This window comes from Natrix helvetica (genome assembly GCF_964273705.1).
Source record: "Natrix helvetica genome assembly, chromosome: Z".
In the NCBI taxonomy this organism is placed as follows: Eukaryota; Metazoa; Chordata; class Lepidosauria; order Squamata; family Natricidae; genus Natrix; species Natrix helvetica.
In genome coordinates this window covers 142,692,178-142,715,928 of record NC_138554.1, presented here as the reverse complement: position 1 = coordinate 142,715,928, position 23,751 = coordinate 142,692,178, and the positions used below count along the sequence as shown (strand labels likewise).

Here is a 23,751-nt window from a genome sequence, read left to right as displayed (position 1 = left end):
CTGTCTCTCGGGGTTCCCCACTGCAGCTCCTCCTCTACGGGGAACTTTGGTCCACTGGGTGCCTACCGGCGGGGAAACAATGGGAATCCCTGCTCCCCGTTTGACTCTCCTTCCCACTAGGTCTTTGATGCTCGGGACATCACCAGTGCCCAGGAGATGTACACCTTCCTCTGCACCCACATCAACTACGCCACCAACCGCGGGAACCTCCGGTGAGCCCTGTGGGCACAGACTGAAGGTTGCGGTGGAAGGGCCCTCTGGCAAACCCTGAGGTTTCTCCCTCACTTCCTTCCCGCCAGGTCGGCCATCACCATCTTTCCCCCACGGGCAGCAGGACGGGGGGACTACCGCATCTGGAACCAGCAGCTCATCCGTTATGCCGGGTACAAGCAGCCCGACGGCTCCATCCTGGGAGATCCGGCCAACGTGGAGATCACTGAGGTGAGCTGGGCAGGTCGTCCTCAACCTACGACCAAAGGGAAGCCTAATTTTTCTGTTGCTAAGTGAAACAGTTGTTCAGTCCCTTTTCGCGACCTTTCTTACCGTGGTTGTTCAGTGAATCACTGCCATTAAGGGAGTCGCATGGCTGTTAAGTGAATCTAGCTTCCGCCCTGATTTCACTTGTTGGAAGGTCCCAAAACGGGATCATGTCACCCCGAGACGTTGCAACCGTCATAAATACGAGTCAATTCTCAGTGTCTGAATTTGGATCACAATGACCACGCAGATGTTACAATGGTCATCAAGTGTGAAAAACACTAAATGTGACAAATTGAATGTAGTCCTCCACTTGCAACATTTAGTGGCCATTCAAAGTTACAACAAAACGGAACAACGTGACTTGGGACCCTTTTTCATACTTACAACTATGGCAGAATCATGTAACAACTCCAGCAAGAAATGTCAACCAAGGGTGGCCACATTCACTGAACAATTGTCTCATTTAACGACTCAGTTGTGGTTGTAAGTTCACCTGTATTGAAAATCGATGGCGAGACAGGCTCAGCCCTGCACCCCCAAATCCTGTCCTCCTCCTGCCTTGTGCCTGAATGAGTGGGGGGGCTCCTTCTGGATCCTGCCCTACACCCCCCCCCCCAAGGAAGGGGCCTGGACCCTCCATCCACCTCCATCCAGGTTCCAACACAGGGGCATCCTACCCCCTTTCGTAGTGCCCGCTGCAAGATTGCCATCTTGGCCCATACGGTTTCCCTGTAGGGTCTGCATGTGGGGAGGGGCTCAGGACTGGTGGCAAAGCCAGCAAGGGGAGGGCGAAGCAGACTGACTCTTGGGGGCCGCCTCCCCATTGCTGTTCTCTTTGTCCCCCACCCCTTCCCCAGCTCTGCATCCAGTACGGCTGGCGTCCCCCTTATGGCCGTTTCGACGTGCTCCCCCTGCTGCTGCAGACTCCAGATGAGGACCCCGAACTCTTCGTCCTGCCCCCTGAGCTGGTGTTGGAGGTGCCCATCACCCACCCCTCGTGAGTCCAGCTGGCCTGACCAGGACCCCAGATCGTGGGGGCACAGTGGTCTCTGGGGAGTCTCGGATGAGCCCACGAGCACAGGGGTCGTTCCTTTGATGAAAGCCACCCCACAGCCTGGTGGGCCGCTTGGGCCCCCTTGTCTGACGCCCTCTAAATCTGCGGGATGGGGTCGCCCACCCCCTTTGCCACAGCTAAAGGCCTGCGTGCTGTCAACGGCAGAGCCGTGGCCGAGGGCACCAGTTGGAAGAGTCTACGGCAGTGGTGGGTTCGTACCAGTTTGTACCTATAGTGGTTTGTCGAACTGCCCCCGAACTGGTTCCCGGGGCTGCGCTGCCATCTTGTTTTTTAGTTCTGCGCATGCGCATCAAGCGCACACATGAGCGAACCGGCAGTAGTGCCTGCCGGAATCCACCCCTGCTCTACGGGCACAAAGTCTCTTTGTGGTTGCGCAAAGGACACTTCCGGGGATTCCCTAACCTTCCAACAATCCCCCACTTTCGTGCCCTGGTCGTCTTCAACTGTTGCCCGTCTTCTCCAGGCTGCCGTGGTTTGAAGAACTGGGCCTCCGCTGGTATGCCCTCCCGGCTGTGGCCAACATGCTGCTGGAGATCGGGGGTCTGGAGTTCCCCGCCGCCCCGTTCAGCGGCTGGTACGTGGGCTGCGAGATCGGCATGCGTGATTTTTGCGACTCCCACCGCTACAACCTCTTGCAGGTAAGTGGTCTTTCCGATGCCCTGTCTGGGGTTCTGAGAAAAGAGGGGGGGTGAGAGCCACACCTCTTAGACAGTCTCTGCCCTATCTTGGTAGTCCTCACTTTATGCCCACAATTCAGCCCCACATTTTTGCTGTTAAGCAAGACATACAGTACATGAAGTGAACGTTGTTAAGCAGGACATATATGAAGTGAGTCCGTTTATACATTAGTCCCTCGGTCGTTAAGTGGATCTGGCTTCCCCATTGACTTTGTTTGCAAAAAGGGGACTGCATGACCCTGGGATACTGCTATGGTCATAAGTATGAACCAGTTGCCAAGCATCCGGATTTTGACCATGTGTCCGTGGGGATGCTGCAACGATCGTGTGATAAGTGGTCCTAAGTCCTTTTTTTTCAGTGCTGTTGTAACTTCGAACGGTCGCTAAATGAATCATTGTAAGTCAAGGACAACTGTAATTGCTTGGTTCACCTGGCTGGGCTCTCCGGCCCCGGCCATCAGGAGGTCTCTAATAGGAAAGGAGACCCTGCACAGAACTGGGGGGCACTTAGACTGGCCTGGGGAGGGGGAATATTCTCGGAGCTCCTCCAAAGCAAGGAGAAGTGCCTTTGGCAGCCCCCTTGCCAGGGTCTATGGCCGTGATGGCAAACCTATGGCACGCAGAGCCATTTGTCAGGGCACGCGAGGCGTTGCCCTGTTAGCTGGCCAGTGCACATGCGCACACTGAAGGCTCCGGAGGGCTAAAACCGGCCCTATGAGCAAACCGGAAGTCCATGCCTAAACTTCTGGTTTGCCCGTAGGGCCGGTTTTCTCGCTCTGGAGTCTTCGGGGAAGCTCTGGAAGCCTCTGGGGGGCCGGGGGGAATGTTTTTGCCCTCCCCAGGCTCCTATAAAGCCTCTGGAGAGTGGGGAGGGTGAAAAAAGAATGCCAAAACTGGGGGGAGGAAGCGATGGTCATGCGTGCATGCGTGCTGGAGTCCTGCACATAGCATTATGGGTGTGGCACGCCTACGCATGACCCCTGCGCTCCCCCTGCTTTTGGCACGCAAGCAAAAAAAGGTTCGCCATCACTGGTCTATGAGGTCCTGGCCAGTTTGGCCTAGTGGTTCCTGCATCAGACTAGAAAGCAAGAGGCTGGGAGTTCTAGTTCTGCCTTAGGCCTGAAGGATGGATGGGCAACTTTGGGGCAGTCACCAGGAGACAATGAATTCTAGTCCCTCCTTAGGCATGACTTAATTTATTTATTTATTTATTTTATTATTTATTTATTATTCATATTTATAGACCGCCCCCTCTCCCGAAAGGGACTCGGGGCGGTGTACAGTCACTAAAATGCGTTATAAAATACATACATAAAACAGTTAAATAATTAAATACGTAGGTGGAGGAGGTTGTAAGACTGTATATAGAATAATAAATATAGTACATTAAAAGCTTATTAAAACCCCAAACCCAATTAAAATGAATAAATCCCCGGGAGGTAAAACTATGAAAGTGCCAGGCCAGCTGATTGAAATAGGTGAGTCTTTAACTTTTGCCGGAAGGAACGGAGGTCGGTGGTAGTTCGAATGTCTGGGGGGAGGTCATTCCAGAGGGTTGGGCCCATCACAGAGAAGGATCTACTCCTAGGTGTCGCCCGCTGGCATTGCCTAGCAGACGGCACCAGGAGAAGCCCCTCTCTGTGTGAGCGGATAGGTCGCAGGGACGTGTGTGGTAGGATGCGATCCTGCAGATACCTAGGTCCTATGCCATGGAGCGCTTTAAAGATGGTAATCAGTACCTTGAAACGCACCCGAAAGGCCACAGGTAGCCAGTGCAGCTCGTGCAGGAGAGGTGTTACGTGGGAGTAACGAGTACTTCCCATAATAACCCGCGCGGCTGCGTTCTGAACTAGCTGCAGTCTCCGGATGCGTCCCAAGGGAAGCCCCATGTAGAGAGCATTGCAGTAGTCCAGGCGAGACGTCACCAGCGCATGAGTGACCGTGCGCAGGGCACTCCGGTCCAGTAGGGGGCGCAATTGGCGCACCAGGCGAACCTGGTGGAACGCCCCCCTTGCCACGGCTGCCACATGGTCCTCCATTGACAGCCGGGCATCGAGGAGGACGCCCAAATTGCGCGCCCGCTCCACAGGGGACAGCTGTTCGCCCCCTATGGCCAGCGATGGGGTCAGCTGGCTGAACCGAGGCGCCGGTACCCACAGCCACTCAGTCTTGGAGGGGTTGAGTTTGAGTCTGTTGTCCCCCATCCAGAATTATTATTTATTATTAATTATTATTATGACAGCCGGGTCGGTAACTTTGGGCCAATCACCAGGAGATGGGGAGTTCTAGTCCGGCCTTAGCCATGAAAAACATATGGGTGACTTTCGGCCAATCGCCAGGAGATGGGGAGTTCTGGTTCTGCTTTAGCCATGAAAGACCGGGGGGGTGACTTTGGGCCAATCACCAGGAGACTGAGAGTTCTAGTCCCGCCTTAGGCATGAAAGCCGGCTGAGTGACTTTGGAGTAGTCCCTCTCAGGGCAACCTACCTCACAGGGTTGTTGTTATGGGGTAAAAGAGGAAGAGGAAGATCCGTTGGCTATGTTTGCCACCTTGAGTTGTTTATATAAATATTAAAAATGGGTTAAAAATAAACAAACAAACAAAGCCCTCCCAATACCTAGCAACCTCTCTCTGCAAATGGAGCTGCTGGCGATCCCGGACAGACCCTCCTAAAGTCTGTTCCTGCTTCTCCATTATTCCTGCCTCCCATAACCGGAGCGTTTCTTGCAGGGCGTGGCTGAGAAGATGGGGCTGGACACGGGGACCACCCTCTCCCTCTGGAAGGACAAGGCAGCTGTGGAGATGAACGTAGCTGTGCTGCACAGCTTTCAGGTAGGGGCCGTCAGTACAGAGAGTCCTCACCTTACGACGGCCACTGAACCTTGCATTTCGGTCGCCACGTGAGATGTTTGTTTCTGGAAATGTGGCCCTGCTTTCTGTCATTCCACCCTCCCTCTCTCCTTCTCCCTCCCTCCCTTTTTTCTTTCTCTCTCATCCCACCCCCTCTCTTTTGATTAAGCTGGCAGCAGCTTTATGTGAGGGGCAGGACCCCGTCCACCCTTCCTTTCACCCTTGAGGGGTCTGGAAGGGAAAGAGAGCTTCAGGGGTGTGGTGGATGATGGTTAATGGGACTCCACCCTTGGTCCTTCTCTGCAGCTGGCCAAAGTGACCATTGTGGACCACCACGCCGTGGCCGAGTCCTTCATGAAGCACCTGGAGAATGAGCAGCGTATCCGGGGGGGCTGCCCAGCTGACTGGGTCTGGCTGGTGCCTCCCATCTCTGGCAGCCTCACCCCCGTCTTCCACCAGGAGCTGGTCAACTACCAGCTGTCCCCTGGCTTCCGATACCAGGTGGGTCTCTCACCTCCATGCCCTCTCCCCCCGGTTCACTGATGGGGAGGGGGCTGTGCTTCCTTCATCTCATATTCCTTGTGGGTTTTGCTCCGCTATGGTGAGAGGACTTTTGAAAGACTCTTGTGGGAGAGAAAAAGGGAAGAGGACAGATGGTTGGCCACGAAGCTGAGTTATGAAAGAGGGAAGTGGGGGGGGAGGAGGAGGAGAATGGCAGGAAGGACAAGGAGGAGAAAGGAGGAATAGAAAAAAGGAGAAGGACAAGAGAGAAGAAGAGAAAGAAGGAGGAGGAGGAGAAAGAGGGAAGAGAACAAGAAGGAGAGTAGGAGAGTAGGAGAGAGGAAGAGGAGAAGAAGGAAAAAGCAAAATGGAGAAGAGAGGAAAAAAAGAAAGGAGAATAGCAATAGCACTTAGACTTATATACCGCTTCACAGTGCTTTACAGCCCTCTCTAAGCAGCTTTATAGAGTCAGCTTATTGTCCCCCAACAATCTGGATCCTCATTTTACCAACCTCAGAAGGACAGAAGACTGAGTCAACCTTGAGCCTGGTGGGATTTGAATTGCCAAATTGCAGTCATCTGGCATTCGGCAGAAGTAGCCTGCCCTACTGCACTCTAACCACTGCACCACCCCGGAAGGAGGAGACCCAGAAGGTGAAAGAAGGAGAAAGAAGGAGAAGGAGGAGAAAGGGGAAGGCGAGGACAAGAGGGGAGGGGGAGGAGAAGGAGAAAGAAGAAGGAAAAAGAAAGAAAGAGAAGGGGAAGGAGAGAACAAGAGGGCAGACGGAGAAAGGAGGAGGAGAAAGAAGAAAGAGAAAGAGAGGACAAGAAGGGAAGAGGAGGAGAATGGCAAGAAGGAGAAAGAAGAATGAAGAAAAAGGAGAAAGAAGGAAGAGAACCAGAAGGAGAAAGGTGGAGATGACAAGAGAAGAAGAGGAATAGGAAGAGAGGAGGAGGAGGAGGAGAAAGAAGGACAAGGAGAAGAGAAAGCAGAAAAAAGGAGGGGAAGGAGAAAGGAGACAGATAGGACAAGAGGGGAAGAGGAGGAAAAAGAAAGGAGAAAAAAGAAAGAAGGAAAATGAGAAATGAGGTTTAAGGTTTAAGGTTTAAGGTTTAAGGTTTATTTAATTTATAAACCGCCCCCTCTCCCCGTAGGGACTCGGGGCGGTGTACAGACCGTTCAAAATCAAAGCAACAAAACATAACATAAGACACTGAACAAAACAACACACACATACTGTCTGTATATAAAACCCCAAAACCAATTTAAATAATTAAAAACAATTTTAAAACCCGTTTAAAACCCCAATATAAAATTTAAAAAGCCATCCAGGAAAGATAGTGATAGATGTTCCCTTTGTAAATACAATTACCATTATAATTAGGCCAGACCAGCTACTCGAAACAGGTGGGTCTTGAGTTTCTTGCGGAAGGAGCGGAGATCAGAGGTGGTTCTAATATCGGGGGGGAGGTCGTTCCAGAGGGTTGGGCCCATCACAGAGAAGGCCCTACTCCTAGGCACTGCCCGCCCGCACTGTTTAGCGGAAGGAACCTGGAGGAGCCCCTCTCTGTGAGAGCGGATTGGTCGCAGGGATGTATGGGGTGGAATGCGATCCCGCAGATAACTAGGTCCCGAGCCATGGAGCGCTTTGAAGATGACAATCAACACCTTGAAACGCACCCGAAAAGCCACAGGCAGCCAGTGCAGCTCACGCAGGAAAGGTGTTACATGGGAGTACCTAGTACTCCCCATAATAACCCGCGCGGCTGCATTCTGAACTAGCTGGAGCCTTCGGGCGCATCTCAAGGGGAGCCCCATGTAGAGAGCGTTACAGTAATCAAGGCGAGAAGTCACTAGGGCATGAGTGACTGTGCAAAGGGCGTCCGCTCTAGTAAGGGGCGCAATTGGCGCACCAGGCGAACCTGGTGGAACGCCCCCCTAGCCACAGCTGTCACATGATCATCTAGCGACAGCCGGGAATCTAGGAGGATGCCCAAATTGCGTACCCTATCCACTGGGGGCAGTTGTTCCCCCCCGATGGCCAGAGATGGAACACATTAGCTAAAGTGGGGCGCCGGTAACCACAGCCACTCTGTCTTGGAAGGGTTGAGTTTGAGTCTGTTGTCGCCCATCCAGACCCGCACGGCTTCCAGACACCGGGACATCACCTCGACGGCTTCGTTGGGGTGGTTCGGGGTAGAAATGTACAACTGAGTGTCATCTGCATATAGATGGCATTCAACCCCGAATCTTCGAATGATCTCACCCAGCGGTTTCATGTATGTGTTGAACAGGAGAGGGGAGAGGACCGATCCCTGTGGCACTCCACACGTGAGCGGCCTCAGGGTCGACTTCTGCTCCCCCGCCAACACACATTGCGTCCAACCGGAGAGGAAGGAGGAGAACCACCGCAAAACGGTGCCCCTCACCCCCATCCCCTCCAGCCGACGCAATAGGAGGAGAGGACAAGAGGGGAAAAGGACAAAAGGAGGAGGAGGAGAAAGGAGGAAGAGAAAGGAGGGGGAGAAAGAGAAACAGAAATGAGGAAAAAAGACAAAGAAGGGGAAAGAGGAGAGGAGGAGGAGGAGAAGGAGGAGAAGGGGCCGGATTTTGATCCTCGGCCATGTCTGACCGATCGTAGCTCACTTGTCCCAGGCCGTAATTTCCCACAGTCCCTAAACGAATGGTTCTGTTGAACGTTGAGGCCTCCCCGAGTCTCTGGGACCTCAAGGACAGCTAGGAGGCCTTCAGCTCCTCCCTCTCCACCCATTTGAGAGTCTCAGACCTTCCCCTGCCCTCCCCCCCTGAAGAGACGCTCTCTCCCCACAGGCTGACCCCTGGAAGTCCTACATCCCCAAAGGGACCACCATCACCCGGAAGAAGACCTTCAAAGAGATCGCCAAGTAAGTCCCCTTCCTTCCTCTAGTTCTCCAAACCCAGCAGGTCCACCAGAGGAGAAGAACAAGGCTTGCCCCATCGGTCTTGTGAACCCCCCGTCCAAAGTCGGAGGTGGGATGGACCCCTCAAGTCCGTCTCTCCACAACCCCACTCTCCTTTCTGTCACCAGCGCTGTCAAGATCTCCGCCAAGCTGATGGGTCATGTGATGGCCCAACGGGTCAAAGCCACCATCCTCTATGCCTCAGAGACGGGGAAGTCCAAGGCCTACGCCTTCAACCTGAAGGAGCTCTTCCAGTCAGCCTTCGCCCCTAAGGTGAGCCCGCCGGGACCCCTCCTCATTCGGGGAAGCTCCACGGGATGCTGGCCTTCAGCTCTTCTCAGAGAAGGTGGAAGACACATAGATTGTGACCTTCCCAGCACTATGGGGGAAGACCTTCTTGGGTCCTGGGGCTGGAGAAGCTATGTGATCTGGGTTCAGGGAGTCCACACCTGAATCAGGCATGGTCTATGCCCCACTGGACTTGGATGTCCATTACTGTGGGAGAAGGTTGGTTGGTCAAAGACAACCTTCAGAGAATGCAAGAGCCACCACCAGGTCGCATTGAAACAAGGCCTTTCCAGTCAACTGGTTGACACATGTTTTCAGTGAGGGACCTGGGGTGGAGTTCCCAACTCTTCCAGAGCGGGTCATGGTTGATCTACCAGCTACCTTCTGTCTGGTCTAGGAGAACATCTCACTGACGATGCCATGCAGGGTATAGGAAAGGAGAACAGCCCTTCCTTTCCCCAGATGGCCAACCTCCTTCATCTCAGAAATCCTCAGCAGATACCTTCAACAATTCGGGGTCCGAGTCACTGGTGGGTAGAGATGGAAGATGTTCATGTTTCCATCTCCTGCTGTTTCTGCGTCTCGCCCTACAGGTGATGTGCCTTGATGAATACGACGTGGTGTCCTTGGAGCACGAGACCCTCGTTCTGGTGGTCACAAGCACTTTTGGCAATGGAGATCCACCTGAAAATGGAGAGGTAACGGCCTTAATGTGGGACAAAGCGGTTGGACCATCTGGACAAGGGTCTCCCAACCTTGATGACTGGAAGAAGCGTGGAGTTCAACTCCCAGAATTCCCCAGCCAACCTGAGAATTGGAGGAGTCTGGAGTCTGGCTGGGGAATTCTGGGAGTTGAAGTCCACTCATCTTCAAGTCACCAAGGCTGAAACACGCTCATCTGTAGGCTTTGACTTATCTTCTCCAGAAGATACAGTGGTCCTTTCTGGCTCATGTCTATGGAGATTCTCAATCCTCCAGGTCATGGTTGCCCCACGGTTGCAACTGGACTTTCTTGGGTTCTTCCTTTGAAAACATTTCACTTCTCAACTGAAGAACTTCCAAAGTTCTGAAGAAGGTTGAAGAACAGAAGAAGGGATGAGAAGCGAAAGGTTTTCAAGGAAAAAACACCCAAGAAAATCCAGCAGCTTTTGGGGAAAGCACTTTTGAGGTCTTCTTCTGGCTCATTGGAGTTTGCAAATTCTTCTTCCGGAGATTGAGGTTCCTCACGGATAAGGTGGACATTAACCCATCAGGCCTCCTAGCCAGGGCAGCCTAGGGTACGTTGAGCAGTCACTCCCATCTTTTGACAAGGCTGCCCCTTATTTCTTCTGCTGTCCTCCCCCCAGTGTGCTGGGGATGATGGTGGTTGGATGGATGTCCACAGAAGAGTTTTGCTCCCTCAGGTAGGACCAGGTCCCACCCCAATCTCGTCCGTTAGCAAGTCCTGGCCAGTTGGGTTCTTCCTTGAACCAAAGGAGACCTCAAATCTGTTTCAGATACATGGACACAGAGTCACAGAGTTGGAAGGGAGCTTGGAGGTCTTCTAGCCTAACCCCCTACTCAAGCAGAAGACCCTCTACCCTTTCAGACAACTGGTTGTCCAATCTCTTCTTGAAAGCCTCCATTGATGGAGCACCCACAACATCTAGAGATATTCCACTGGTTAATGGTTCTCACCATTAGGAAGTTTCTCCTTGGTTCTAGGTTGCTTCTCTCCTTGGTTGGTTCTTTCTCATTCCAGAGTTTCTCCAAGGCCTTGATGGAAATGTCTTGTCCTTATCTCGGAACTGTTGAGCCGGAGTTTCAGAAGTAAGCCTTGCTATATCTTCTCTCTCTCCCTTTCTCCAAGGTGTTTTCGGAATCAGCTGTGGGTTCAGGTTGCTGGAGCCTGGTTGAAGGTCCTTCAGCTTGGACCTTTTCCTCCAGAGGACTTCCTCCTGGCCCTCATCTGGCCAAGGAACCCTCAGCAGGAAAGGTCTTCAGAGCTTGGTTGTGGACAGAATTAGCTTTTTGAACAATCGTATATCATGAGAAGGCCCAATAAAGTCACATTGAAAGAATGACATCGGAGTTCTTTGAAGGCCTGAAGGAAACTTCTGGCATCTGGATGGTGGGGGGGCCTTGTGAGTCAACCCACATGGGATTATAATGGGAACCACAGGAAGACCCCATCCCACATTGTAGCAGATCAGTGGAATTAGAGCCCCTTTCCCCAAAGGTGGTGGACCCCCATCCATGTTTATGGGACTTGAAGTCCAGCATAGTTGGGAGTTACAAGACCGGGAAGGTGAGTTAGGAGATCTTGGTTCCTATGAGTTGCTTTCTCAAACATCTGGGCAGCCTCTAAAATGGAGTCCTACTTCCCACTTACCTTAAGGGCAAAGGGTCTTTGGAAAGCTACTCCAGATGTTGGCATCTTCTGGTCATGCTCTGACCCCATTTCTGGAACGTTTTGTGCTCAGGACCCTTCCTACTTTTAATCCAAAGAGTTAGTATGATCCGCATGGTTTACATCTACCAATATTTATGGCATTAATTACTTACAACTCCTCTTCCTTCTTCCCTCTCATCCTCCCTCTTCTCTCTTCCCTTCCTCCCTTCTTTCCTTCCTCTCTACCACCCTTCCTTCTTTCCTCCCACTCTCTTTCTTCTTTCTTCCTTCCCTCTCTCCCACCCACCCACACTTCATTCACCCCCTCCTACCTACCCTCCTTTCTTCCCTTCTTCTCTCTCTCCTTCCTTGCTTCTATCCTTCCTTGTTCCCTCCCTCCCTTCCTGGCTCTTTCTCTCCTTTCTCCCTTCTTTCCTTCGTCTCTCCCACTCTTCCTTCTTTCTTTCCTTCCTTCCCTCCCTCCCATCCACACTTCATTCCCTCTCTCCCACCCACCCTCTTTACTTCCTTCCTTCCCTCCTTCCCCTCTCTCCTTCTATCCTTCCTTCCTTGTTCCCTCCCTCCCTGACTCTTTCTCTCCTTCCTTTCTTCCTGCCTTCCACCCTCCCTCTTTTCTTCCTTTTTCCTTCCCTCCCATGATCTTTCTCTCCTCTCTTCCTTTCCTCCTTCCTTCCCTCCCTCCTCTCTCCTTCCTTTCCTCCCTCCCTCCTTCCTTCCCTCCCTCCTCTCTCCTTCCCTCCCTCCCTTCGTTCATTTCATCCTCTTTCTCTACTTCCTTCCTTCCCTCCTCTCTGTCTCCTTCCTTCCCTCCTCTCTGTCTCCTTCCTACCCTCCTTCCCTCTCTTTCCTCGCTCCCTCCTTCCTTCCCTTCCTCCCTCTGTCCCTCAGGAGCTACAAGATGCGTTTCAACAGCATCTCCCAGTCTGATCCCTCGGTGGTTTTCTGGAAGAGGAAACGCCGGGAGTCCAGCAACACCGACTGTGCCGGGGCCCTGGGGACCCTCAGGTGGGTTCCGGGCAGCCAGGCAGGAGATGGGACCCCAACTCAAGTCTTGCTGGGGGTGGGGCTGAGACTCGGAGGGCTTTCCATAGGGGTAGGAGGAGGTTGCCCTATACTCACCGGGGTGTGGGGACCCCCTTTGTCATCCCTGCTCTGGTCTAGGACTTTTAGGCTCCTACCGTCGGCCGTACCTCCTCCTCCTCCTGCTCCAGGGTTCCACCTCTGCGCATAAAAAGGGGAAGGGTCTCCCTCTCTCTCCTTCTTGATTGACAGCCCTTTGCTCCACCTCTCAGGCTGGGGAGGTTCTCACAGGCCCCCTCCCACTCTTTTGGGGGAAAGCCCTTGCATTCCTCCCAGCCATTTTGAATTCCACCAATAATCAAAGGCATTGAAGCATGACAGCTCCGTGGCAGCCGGAATATTAATTTGATCCCAATCGTTGCAGCTAGTCCTCGACTTACGACCACGAAGGAGCTCACATTTCATGTGGCTGAGCTTGCTCCCATTTTGTGACCTTCCGCGCCCCGGTTGTTAAGTGAATCCCTCCAGTTAGCGACATGGTCATGAAGTGAATCCCTTTCAGTTGTTAAGTTAGTGGCACGGTCATTAAGTGAATCGGGCTTCCCTGTGGGCTTGGCTGGTCAGAGGATCGCCTGACCGAGGGATACTGCCACTGTCCTAAATCTGAGTCACTTCCCAAGTCTTGAACTTTGATTAGATGCCACAGCGGTCGTACGTGTGAAAATATGCTCCCACCTCCGGTTTCTTCAGTGCTATTGTAGCGTCGAATGGTCCCAAATGAACAGTCGTAAGCCGAGGACTCCCTGTATGCCTTTTACACCCAGCAAGGGAAGGCAAAGTCTAGTTTATAGCCAGGGTGCAGGGTGAATGCTGGTTTATTAGGCTAATGATGGTTTATCCCAGGGGTTCCCCAACCGTTCTCTGTTTCTGGAGGGTTCCCTGTGAACACCTGCATGTTCTCGTCTGCTGCTCACACAAGGGGGGATCGCCTGCCACTTGTGCAAGGCCCAGTAGCGGGTTGTGGACCAGGGAATGTGGACGCCTGATTTATCCAACCGTAACGATCCCCGACAAAGAGAAACTTCCCTTCTGGAGGAGGAAGGAGGTGTTGAGATTGCCCTCTGGTTATCCGGGCATCACTTGCCGTTCTGTGATGCCTGCCTCTGTTTCTGCCCTGCTCCACGACCGTCATATTTTGGCGGAGCTGCCTCAGGTTCCCCATCTTCAAGGGCCCTCCTAACACAGCTGGATGGGCAGAAACAGGGGGGCACAGAAGACCCCTCCTCCTTCTTGGGCGGAAGTTCAAAATTGTCCAAGCTGCAGGGTGGGAGAAGAGATGCGCCTGCCCCAAATCGTCCCGGGCAAAGAGCCCCCCCCTCCTCACAGCTTCAGCCGAGCCCCAGAGAGGAGAAGCCGCTCAGGACCCTCTTTGTCTCCTCAGGTTCTCCGTCTTCGGGCTGGGATCTCGCGCATACCCCCATTTTTGTGCCTTCGCCCACGCAGTGGACACCCGACTGGAGGAACTGGGTGGCGAGCGGATCCTGCCTCTGGGCGAAGGGGACGAACTCTGTGGCCAGGAGGAGTCCTTTCGCACCTGGGCCTCCAGCGTCTTCAAGGTGGGTGTTGGGTGGTGGCAGGATTGCCCCCCCAAACCCCTCAAGAGTGAATCCCTTCCTCCCTGGGGTCCTTCTGCTCAGAAACAGCCAAGTGTTCCTGCAAACCCTTGGGCTCCTCCCCATCTCCCTGGGAAGGGCAGCGCTGCCACCTGGTGGCCAGCTGTGCAGGTAGTCCTCGATGTATGACCCAATTTCCATTACTAAGTGAGACATTTGCGAGATCAGTTTTGCCCCCTTTTTACGACCTTTCTTGCCACGGTAGTTAAGCAAATCACTGCTGTTGTTCAGTCAGTCACACGGTCGTTATGTGAATCTGGCTTCCCCCACTGACTTTGCTCGACCGAAGGTCGCAAATGGGGGATCACGTGACTCTGGGACTCTGGGACCATCATAAAGAGATCAGTTGCCGGGCATCTGAATGTTGATCTCATGACCATCGGGATGGTTGAAAGTGTGAAAACTGGTCCCAAGTCATTTTTTTCACTGCCATTGTAACTTTAAAGGGTCACTAAACAAACCATCGTAAGTGAAGGACTTCCTGTATCCTGCCCAGAAGATGCACCTGGGGGGCTGGGGGCTGCTAGCAGGTTCCCCTCTCTGACCTCCTCCCAATTTTTCCTTGCAGGCCGCCTGCGACACCTTCTGCGTAGAGTCCGACTCCGTCTCCACCGAGGTTTTCTCCAACCGCTGCAGCTGGAAGCGCAACCGGCACCGGGTCCTGGCCCAACCCAGCACCACCTTTGACCTCCTGGCAGGTAGAGAAGGGGGACGGTTAGAGTAGCCCCACCCTCCCCACTCCCCCCAATTCAACTTACCCAATTGGCTGGGTTTTTTGGGCAGTGTGGCTGAGCGCTTACCTTGGTGGTGTTCCCGAGCTCCGGTTCCTCAGCTCGATATCGGCTGTGGCTGGTTGCAAAACTGGGGCCACACAAGTGGGAGCATACGGAGCTGCATGTGTGCAAGTAACACACGGACGAAACCATTCCCTCTTTCCCCCTCGTCCTCTTCACCCCCCTTCCAAAACATCCTTTTTGATGCGCCAGCTGTCCTCCCCCAGGTCGCTCGCGTCCACCCACTCCTAAAATACACAGAGGGCCTTTGTGGCCAGAAATGGTGCACCCCTCTTTTTTAGGAAGGCCTGGCTTTAGCGTGGGGAGACCCCTGGGGGCAGAAACCCCCCTCACCTGCATGACTGAACCATCCCTTTCTCTCTCCCTGTGACACCCCCCCCCCCCCAGATCTCACAAAGATGCACAAACGCAAGGTGTTTCCGTGCTACATCATTTCGGTCAAGAACCTGCAGAGCGCCGATTCTGGGTGAGAGTCCTTTTAGGGTGAGGTGGGCAGTGCCCCCCTTCTGCAGGTAGGAGCTGGGTGGAAGGGCCCCCCTGAATTCCAACCCCCCCTTCCCTCCTCTCTGCTCTCCTGGTTTCATCTCCCACGGCTAAGCTCAACTCCAGGGAGATACAGGGAGTCCTCAACGTCCATGCATTTACGTTGCTGAGAGAGACATTCACTCAGTGGGTTTTGCCCTGTTTGCCATGGTCATTAAATGAATCCCTGCAGTGGTTTTAAATTAGTCACATGGTCATGGAGCGAATCCGCCTTCCCCGTTGACTTGCCTTGTCCGAAGGTCGCAAAAGGAGGCTTACCCGAGCCCGGGACACCTGCGACTGTCCTAAATCTGAGTCTTCGGTCAAATGTCCGAATTTGTCTCAGGCAATCCCACTGATCGTAAAGGTGAAAAATGGCTGGAAAAAAAGGTCACTAAATGAACTTCGGTTGGTCTTGGGTTACCTGTATTTCACCTGCAGACGTAGAGTTGAGGGGACCTCCGAGGCCATGTAGTCCACCCCTGGGGTGCAGGGCAGGAGTCCCAATGCAACCACCTTCAGGGAGCACATCCCTGGAACCCCGCTTAGCATCGATTCAGTTGGTGTGGGGGGCTCCACACTCACTGACGCCTTGCCCCCTCCCACCAGCCGGGCCACCATCCTGGTACGGTTACAGACGGGAGACCAACCGGAGCTGCAGTATCAACCTGGCGACCACGTCAGCATCTTCCCCGCCAACCGGCCGGAGCTGGTAGAGGCGTTGATACAGCTAGTCCAGGACCCCCCGCCGGCCGAGGAGCCTGTCGCTGTGGAGACCCTGGAGGCGGGCACTGAGGGTGAGAGCTGGGAAGACAGATGAGCCCTGGGGGCGGAGCCTCTTGCCCTGATTTGCATGCCTGTGCCGAATGCAGGGAGGGCCAGGACAGCCTCACCTACACAAAAAGTGGCGTGCGAGGCCACAGGGGTGCCAGCCTTTCAGCAAATGCCCCCAAGGTGGATTCCTACCAGTTTGGACCGGTCCGACCGAGTAGGTAGTAACTCGGTCTGCCATGCACCGCCATCTTGTTTTTTGCTGCTGCAGAAGCATTTTTTTACTACTGCACATGCACTCATAGCGCGCATCAAACGTACATCAAACGCGCAGGGCGTCCCTGAGCAAACCGGCAGTAGCAGCAGCCAGAAACCCCCCCCTGCAATACCCATACCCACCACCCGGGGGGGGGGGGAACAAGAGCCCGCCGGGAGCCCTCGACTTACGACCATGATTGTGACCAGAATTATAGGGAGTCCTCAATTTAGAATGATTGAGGCAAAAATTGCAGGTCATTCCCCAACTTACAACCACAATTGAGACGAGAATATCAGGTAGTCTTCGACTTATGACATTTGAGCCCAGAATTACAGATAGTTCTCTCCTAATGACCACGGTTGAGACCAAAATTGCAGGTAGTCCTCGACTTATGACAATTGAGCCCAGAATTACAAGTAGTCCTTGATTTACGGCTACAATTGGCCCATTCCTCGACTTATGACCACAGTTGAGCCCAGAATTACAGCAAGTCTTCAACTTATGACCCGGATTGAGCCCAAAAGTTCAGTTGCTGAGTGAAATAATTGTTCTCAATTTTGTCCCATCTTACAACCTTCTTGCCATGGTCATTAAGTGAATCCCCCCAGTCAGGTTCATCGCACGGTCATTAAGTGGCTCCCCTATTGACTGTGCTAGTCTGACTGACTTACTGCCCTGTTGTAATCATTCTAAGCCAGGACCCATAAGTGGGCCGGGAGATCTTGCAACGGGCCCGGCCATGTACCATCTTTGGCCGAGGCCCGTTGCCTATGGCCCTGGAAGAGTGGGTCTGGGCTGGATTTGCTAAGGCCACACCGCGATAGTGCACTCTATGTGACTATGTGCACTTTATGTGACCATCCACTGACCATCTTACCACCTTACCCAGGATTTTGGCCTTTTCGTACCGGACATCGTCTTACTGGAATTAGTGAATTTTTAATTAACTAATTAATTAATTTTTAATATGTATTCCAACACCTGTAACATCCCTGTAATCAATTGATGCCCTGCTGGTAATGTGATCCGTCATATACTCGAGGGCAGACCTGATCCTACTGCGGGAGTCCCCCCTCTTGCAAGTATGGCCCTCCGCCCTTTCGAGGGCCCACCTCGATGAGGGATATATTAATCCAGAGAGGTGGGCGAGGCGTAGTCTCAGGGGGTTTTTAATTAAATTTTTGATTCATATTTTAGGGGGTTCCAGGGTGGGGGGTGGGGTTAGTCAGGCTGAGGGAGGGACCAGTGCCAGGCCGACGGGTGGAGTTAGCAAGGAAGTGAGCGGAGCTATTGGGGGGGGAGTAGCGATACTCCAGAAGAGGGTCTTTCTATCCCAACGGTCGTGGGGAGGGGTAGGTGCGAGGGTAGACAGAGATCTTATAACCGGCTGGGAGACCGTGGTCGTTGGGTATGGCCGGTCATATGTCCCAACCCCCGCAATCTAGGTGGTCAGGACTTACAGAGCCAGGGCCTGAGATTGATGCTATGCAACGCCAGGTCCGTTGCCAATAAAGCCCCCCTCATTAACGACCTGGTCTCGGAGGGGGAGCCGGACCTGGCAGGAATTACGGAGACCTGGCTGGGCCACGAGGGAGGTCTCCCTCTCGTGGAAATGTGCCCGCCAGGTTACCATGCATTTCATCAACCACGGGCCCTTGGCAGGGGTGGTGGGGTAGTGGTCATCGTGAGGGAAGGCCTTGAGCCGAGAGAGTCCACTGTGCCACAGATAACTGGTTGTGAGTCCCTGTGCATGAAGTGGGGCCCAGGGAGACAGATGGGCTTGCTGATTGTATACTTGGCTCCTCGCTATGCATCAGCAGCCCTGCCCGAGCTCCTCGAGGTGATCGCCGAGATGGCGGTTGAGACCCCCATGCTGTTGGTCATGGGGGACTTTAACTTGCCATCGGTAGGGGAGACATCCGAGGTAGCTCGGGAGTTCATGGCCTCCATGACAGCCATGGACCTGACCCAAGTAATTCAGGGCCCCACACACGAGGGAGGTCACACACTGGATCTTATCTTTGTCTCTGGCCGGTGGAGGAGTGATCTGGGAGTAGGGGATTTAGTCATTACACCCCTGTCATGGTCAGATCACTCACTTCTCCGGCTCGACTTCCCAGCCGCTACTCCCCATCGCGGGGAGGTGGAACCGGAATGTCCAAGATGGTTCCGCCCCAGACGCCTGATGGAACCTGATAGGTTCCAGATGGAGCTTGGGCCATTTCCTGTAGCCCTGACCCGCACCCGGATGGAGGACCTAGTGGCTGCATGGAACAGTGCGGCCGCCGGGGCCTTGGACGTGGTTGCGCCCTTGCGGCCTCTCTTGCGGCAGCGAACCACCCAGGCCCCTTGGTTCACCGAGGAGCTGAGGGTGATGAAGCACCGCAAGAGACGCCTAGAGAGCAGATGGAGATCGTCACGCTCTGAATCTGACCGATCACAGGTGAGAGCCTATTTGCGGACTTACCTTGTGGCATTAAGAGTGGCCAAGCGTCAGTATTGTGCCACTCTTATTGCATCCGCAGATAACCGCCATGCCGCCCTGTTTAGGGTGACCCGCTCCCTCCTTCAACAGAGGCCGCGGGAAGCCCCTTTGCAGGGTAGAGCAGAGGAATTTGGGGAGTATCTGCAGGATAAAATCGCTCAGATTCGCAGCGAGTGGGTCCCCACTAGCGGTCCAGAGGGGACGTCGGAGGTGGGTCTTGAGGCTCCATTCTGGGAGGAGTTTGACTCTGTTACTTCCGACGATATGGACAGGTTGCGTGGGCGACTACGAGCCACCACATGTTTACTGGGCCCGTGTCCCTCCTGGCTTATACTGGCATCCTGGGAGGTCACACGAGGCTGGCTCCAGGAGTTAGTCAACGCTTCTTTGAGAGAGGGGTTCTTGCCGGCCGTCCTGAAAGAGGCGGTGGTGAGGCCCCTACTCAAGAAGCCTTCCCTGGACCCAGCTATGTTAGCCAACTACCGTCCCGTCTCCAACCTTTGCTTCCTGGTGAAGGTTGTAGAGAGTGTGGTGGCACAACAGTTCCCACGCCACTTGGAGGAAATTGATTATCTGGACCTGCGCCAGTCCGGTTTCCGGCCCGGCCACAGCACGGAGACGGCATTGGTCGCGTTGGTAGAGATCTCTGGAGGGCCAGAGATGGGGGTTGCTCCTCCATCCTGGTCCTATTAGATCTCTCGGCGGCTTTTGATACCATCGACCATGGTACCCTATTGCATCGACTGGAGGGGCTGGGGGTGAGGGGCACCGTTCTGCGGTGGTTCTCCTCCTACCTCTCTGGCTGAGTGCAATTTGTGTTGGCAGGGGGGCAGAGGTCGACCTTGAGGCCGCTCACTTGTGGGGTGCCGCAGGGGTCGGTCCTCTTGCCTCTCCTGTTCAACACATACATAAAGCCGCTGGGGGAGATCATTCGTGGGTTCGGGATAGATTACCACCTGTACGCGGATGATACCCAGCTGTACATTTCTACCCCAAACCACCCCAACGATGCCGTCAAAGTGATGTCCCGGTGTCTGGAAGCCGTACGGATCTGGATGGGAAGTAACAGACTCAAGCTCAACCCGTCCAAGACGGAGTGGCTGTGGCTACCGGCACCCCGGTTCAACCAGTTGACTCCATCACTGGCCATTGGGGGTGAACATCTGGCCCCCGTGGATCGGGTACGCAATTTGGGCATCCTCCTAGATGCCCGGCTGTCAATGGACGACCATGTGACAGCCGTGGCAAGGGGGGCGTTTCACCAGGTTCGCCTGGTGCGCCAATTGTGTCCCCTATTGGACCAGAACGCCCTCCGCTCAGTCACCCATGCGCTTGTGACGTCCCGGCTAGACTACTGTAACGCTCTCTACATGGGGCTCCCTTTGAGATGCACCCGAAGGCTGCAGTTGGTTCAGAATGCGGCCGCGCGGGCAGTTTCGGGAGTCGCTAGGTACTCCCATGTAACACCTCTCCTGCGCGGGCTGCACTGGCTACCTGTAGCTTTTCGGGTGCGTTTCAAGGTGCTGATCATCATCTTTAAAGCGCTCCATGGCACAGGACCTAGGTATTTGCGGGATCGTATCCTGCCCCATACATCCCTTCGGCCGATCCGCTCACACAGAGAGGGACTCCTCCGGGTGCCGTCCACTAGGTTGTGCCAGCGGGCAACGCCCAGGGGAAGGGCCTTCTCGGTGATGGGCCCGACCCTCTGGAATGACCTTCCCCCTGATATTAGAACAACCACGGACCTCCGCTCCTTCCGTAAGAAGCTTACCTAATCCCAGCTCTCCCACCTCAGTCTGTATTTTTAAATTTTACGGGTTGGTTTTAGGCCGAGTTTTAATTTTTATAAATTTATAAATTTGTACAGGGGTTAAGGTTTAATTTGATTTTAATGGTATTTATTCTTATGTGTATGGTTTTTTAATTTGGTGCCTGTACACCGCCCCGAGTCCCTTTGGGGAGACGGGGCGGTCTAGAAATCAAATAAATTAAATTAAATTAAATTAATTAAATTAGTCAGATGGTCGCAAAAGGGGATCATGTGACCCCTGGGAAACTGTGACCGTCGTAAATACGAGTCTGTTGCCAGCATCCGGATTTTGACACAGGGATGCTGCAACGGTCGTAATTGTGAAAAACAGCCCCAAGTCACTCTTCACTGCCGTCGAGACTTCAAACGGTCACTGAACGAATGGTCTTAAGTCGAGGACCCCCTGTGAGGGCTCTGAATTTTCTCCTGTTTTACCACCTTTCTTGCCATGGTCATTAAGCGAATCCCTACAGTCGTCAGGTTAGTTCATTGGCTGCCCCGTTGACTCTGCTCGGACGGCCATCCGAATTCAGACAAGGGGATGTTGCACTTTTTTTTCACTGCTGTTGAAACTTTTTCCCCCCAATTTTTTTTAATTGACTTACATACCATTTTAAGTATATATTCACATAATTGTTATTCTCCTCTACATTTGTCAGTCTGATACATTTATTATTTCGTTTAATGGGTTATAATATACAGTTTGGGTCGCTTTGTTTACCATCCCTTCCATCTTGTTTTTCCTTCCTTTTCTCCCTCCCTCCCTCCCTCCTCTACTTCCTTCCTTCCTCCTCGCCTTCCCCTTCCTTCTTCCCTTCCCTTTCTCCTACTCCTACTCTTCCCCTTCCCCTTCCCACCCTCTCTCCTTCTCTCCCTTCCATCCTCCCCTCCTTACCACTTCCTTCCCTCCTGTTCCTCTCTCTCTCTCTCCTCCTCTCTTTCTTTTTCTATTGTTCTCGGTGTCTCTTTCAAATCTCAGTTTATGTTTCCTTGGGATGGTATTCCCGCCAACCCAAAAAAAGTAATTGGTATCATTTCTTAGTCCCTTCCCTTCGCTAATCTATCCTATGTTTTTCCCTACCCTTTATATCTCGCTCTTGAATTTATACTTTTATATCTAGTATTTTCTTTTCTGTTTTCCCTCCCCTTTTTCATTTAATAGGGCATCTTCTGGGTTCTGTATCTTCTCCTTATTTCCTTTTCTAGCTTCCTTCCGCTGTGGAAACTTTGAACAGTCCCTAAATGGACTGTCGTATGTCGAGGAGTGCTGGCGTGAGCTGGAGTCCGGCTTGGGGACCCGTGTCACGCTTCACTCCACCGCCCTCTCTCTCTCTCCGTCGTAGGCGTGAAACGGATGTGGGTGCCCAGCCACCGCCTGCCCCCTTGCACACTGCGCCAGGCGCTCACTCACTTCCTGGACATCACCACGGCGCCCAGCCCACAGCTGCTCCAGTTGCTGGCCACCCTGGCCGAAGACCGAGTTGAGCGGGAGAAGCTACAACGGCTCAGCCAGGTAGGGACGGCACTCGAATGGAGAATCACAGAGTTGTGCAGAAGACCCTAGAAGAAGGACAGATTCATGGAAGGGACCTCAGAGGTCATCTAGTCCAATCCCCTGCTCAAGCAGGTGACCCTTACAGAATTATAAGAGTTGGAAGGGACCTTAGAGCAGGGGGTTGAACTAGATGACCTCTAAGGTCCCTTCCACCTGTGTTATTCTGCTATTCGTTCAGAAAGGCTTGTTGTTAGTTATGAAGTGGTGTCCGACCCATTGCGACCCCATGGACAACGTCCCTCCAGGCCTTCCTGTCCTCTACCATCCTCTGGAGTCCATTTAAGCTCATGCCTACTGCTTTGGTGACTCCATCCAGCCACCTCCTTCTCTGCCGTCCCCTTCTTCTTCTTTTGCCCTCCATCGTTCCCAGCATGAGGCTCTTCTCCAGGGAGTCCTTCTTCCTTCTCATTAGGTGGCCAAAGTCTTTGAGTTTCCTCTTCAGGATCTGGCCTTCTAAAGAGCAGATCAGGGTTGATCTCCTCTAGGACGGACCTGTTGGATCTCCTTGCAGTCCAAGGGACTCAATGCAGGAATCGTCTCCAGCACCAGAGTTCAAAGGCCTCCATCCTTTGGCGCTCAGCCTTCCTTATGGTCCAACCTTCACAGCCATCTATTGCAACTGGGAAAACCAGAGCCTTGACTAGACGCACTTTTGATTGACAGGGTGATGTCTCTGCTTTTTAGGATGCTGTCTAGATTTGCCATCACTTTCCTCCGCAGGAGCAAGTGTCTTTTAGCATAGTCAATGAAGCAGAAGTAGACGTTTTTCTGGAACTCTCTAGCTTCCTCCATGATCCAGCGTATGTTGGCAATTTGATCTCTAGTTCCTCGGCCTCTTCGAAATCCTGCCTGCACTTCCGGCAGTTCTCGATCCACATACTGCTGGAGCCTTGCTTGTAGGATTTTGAGCATAACTTTACTAGCGTGTGAAATGAGTGGAATGGGGTGGTAGTTTGCACCTTCTTTGGCATCGCCTTTCAAAGGCTTACTCAGGCCTTTAAGCTGCCTTCGCACAACACCCTGTGCTCATCTTAACTTTCCTCGTGGCTTTTCTCTTCTGCCTCAGGTGCTGCAAGGGCTCAGCCTGCTGGATTCGGTAGCAGGCCAGCATATTACACAAAGCTTAATTCAAACGTCATTTAATTGCACCTAGTCCTCGACTTACGACCACAATTGAGCCCAACATTTCCATTTTAAGCGAGACAGTTGTGAGAGACTTTTACCCCATTGAGATTCGCCGCAGTTGTTAAGTTAGTCATACAGTCATTAAATGAATCGGGCTTCTCCGATGCCTTCACTCATCAGAAGGTTGCAAAATGGGATTGCGTCACCCCTGGGACACTGTAACCATCGTAAATATGACTCAGTTGTCTTCATTCTTGTAATAGGAGTCAGCTGTCAAGTGTCCTAATTTAGATCACTGGACGCTGGAACCATCGAAAGTCTGAAAACAGTCATAAGTCACTTTTTCACTAGTTGGAACTTTGAACGGTCGCTAAGTGAACTGTTTTAAGTCGAGGACTACCTGTATTTTGTCTGAATGAAGCCCACTCCCTCTTGGCCCCTCCAAGAGATGTTTGGTGCCCATCCCGGGCTCAGCTGTGCTTCGCTTTCCCCGATTTCACCATCTGTCATGGTCCTGAGTGCCGATTCTT

The 23,751-nt window shown here is 53.1% G+C and overlaps 1 protein-coding gene across 1 annotated transcript in view; it reads left to right on the top strand.

The window, feature by feature from the left end:
• The window catches only part of LOC309381872 (nitric oxide synthase 3-like), a gene marked incomplete at its 5' end in the record, with an annotated part of 34,988 nt that overhangs the window by 5,141 nt on the left and 6,096 nt on the right, over nt 1–23,751 (top strand). Inside the window, 16 exon segments of the mRNA XM_081933171.1 lie at nt 121–212; nt 300–441; nt 1,338–1,477; nt 2,019–2,193; nt 4,964–5,065; nt 5,390–5,584; nt 8,415–8,488; nt 8,653–8,797; nt 9,406–9,510; nt 10,554–10,621; nt 12,093–12,209; nt 13,666–13,840; nt 14,466–14,595; nt 15,079–15,157; nt 15,823–16,010; nt 21,885–22,054. Coding sequence (XP_081789297.1) covers nt 121–212; nt 300–441; nt 1,338–1,477; nt 2,019–2,193; nt 4,964–5,065; nt 5,390–5,584; nt 8,415–8,488; nt 8,653–8,797; nt 9,406–9,510; nt 10,554–10,621; nt 12,093–12,209; nt 13,666–13,840; nt 14,466–14,595; nt 15,079–15,157; nt 15,823–16,010; nt 21,885–22,054 — 2,097 coding nt within the window.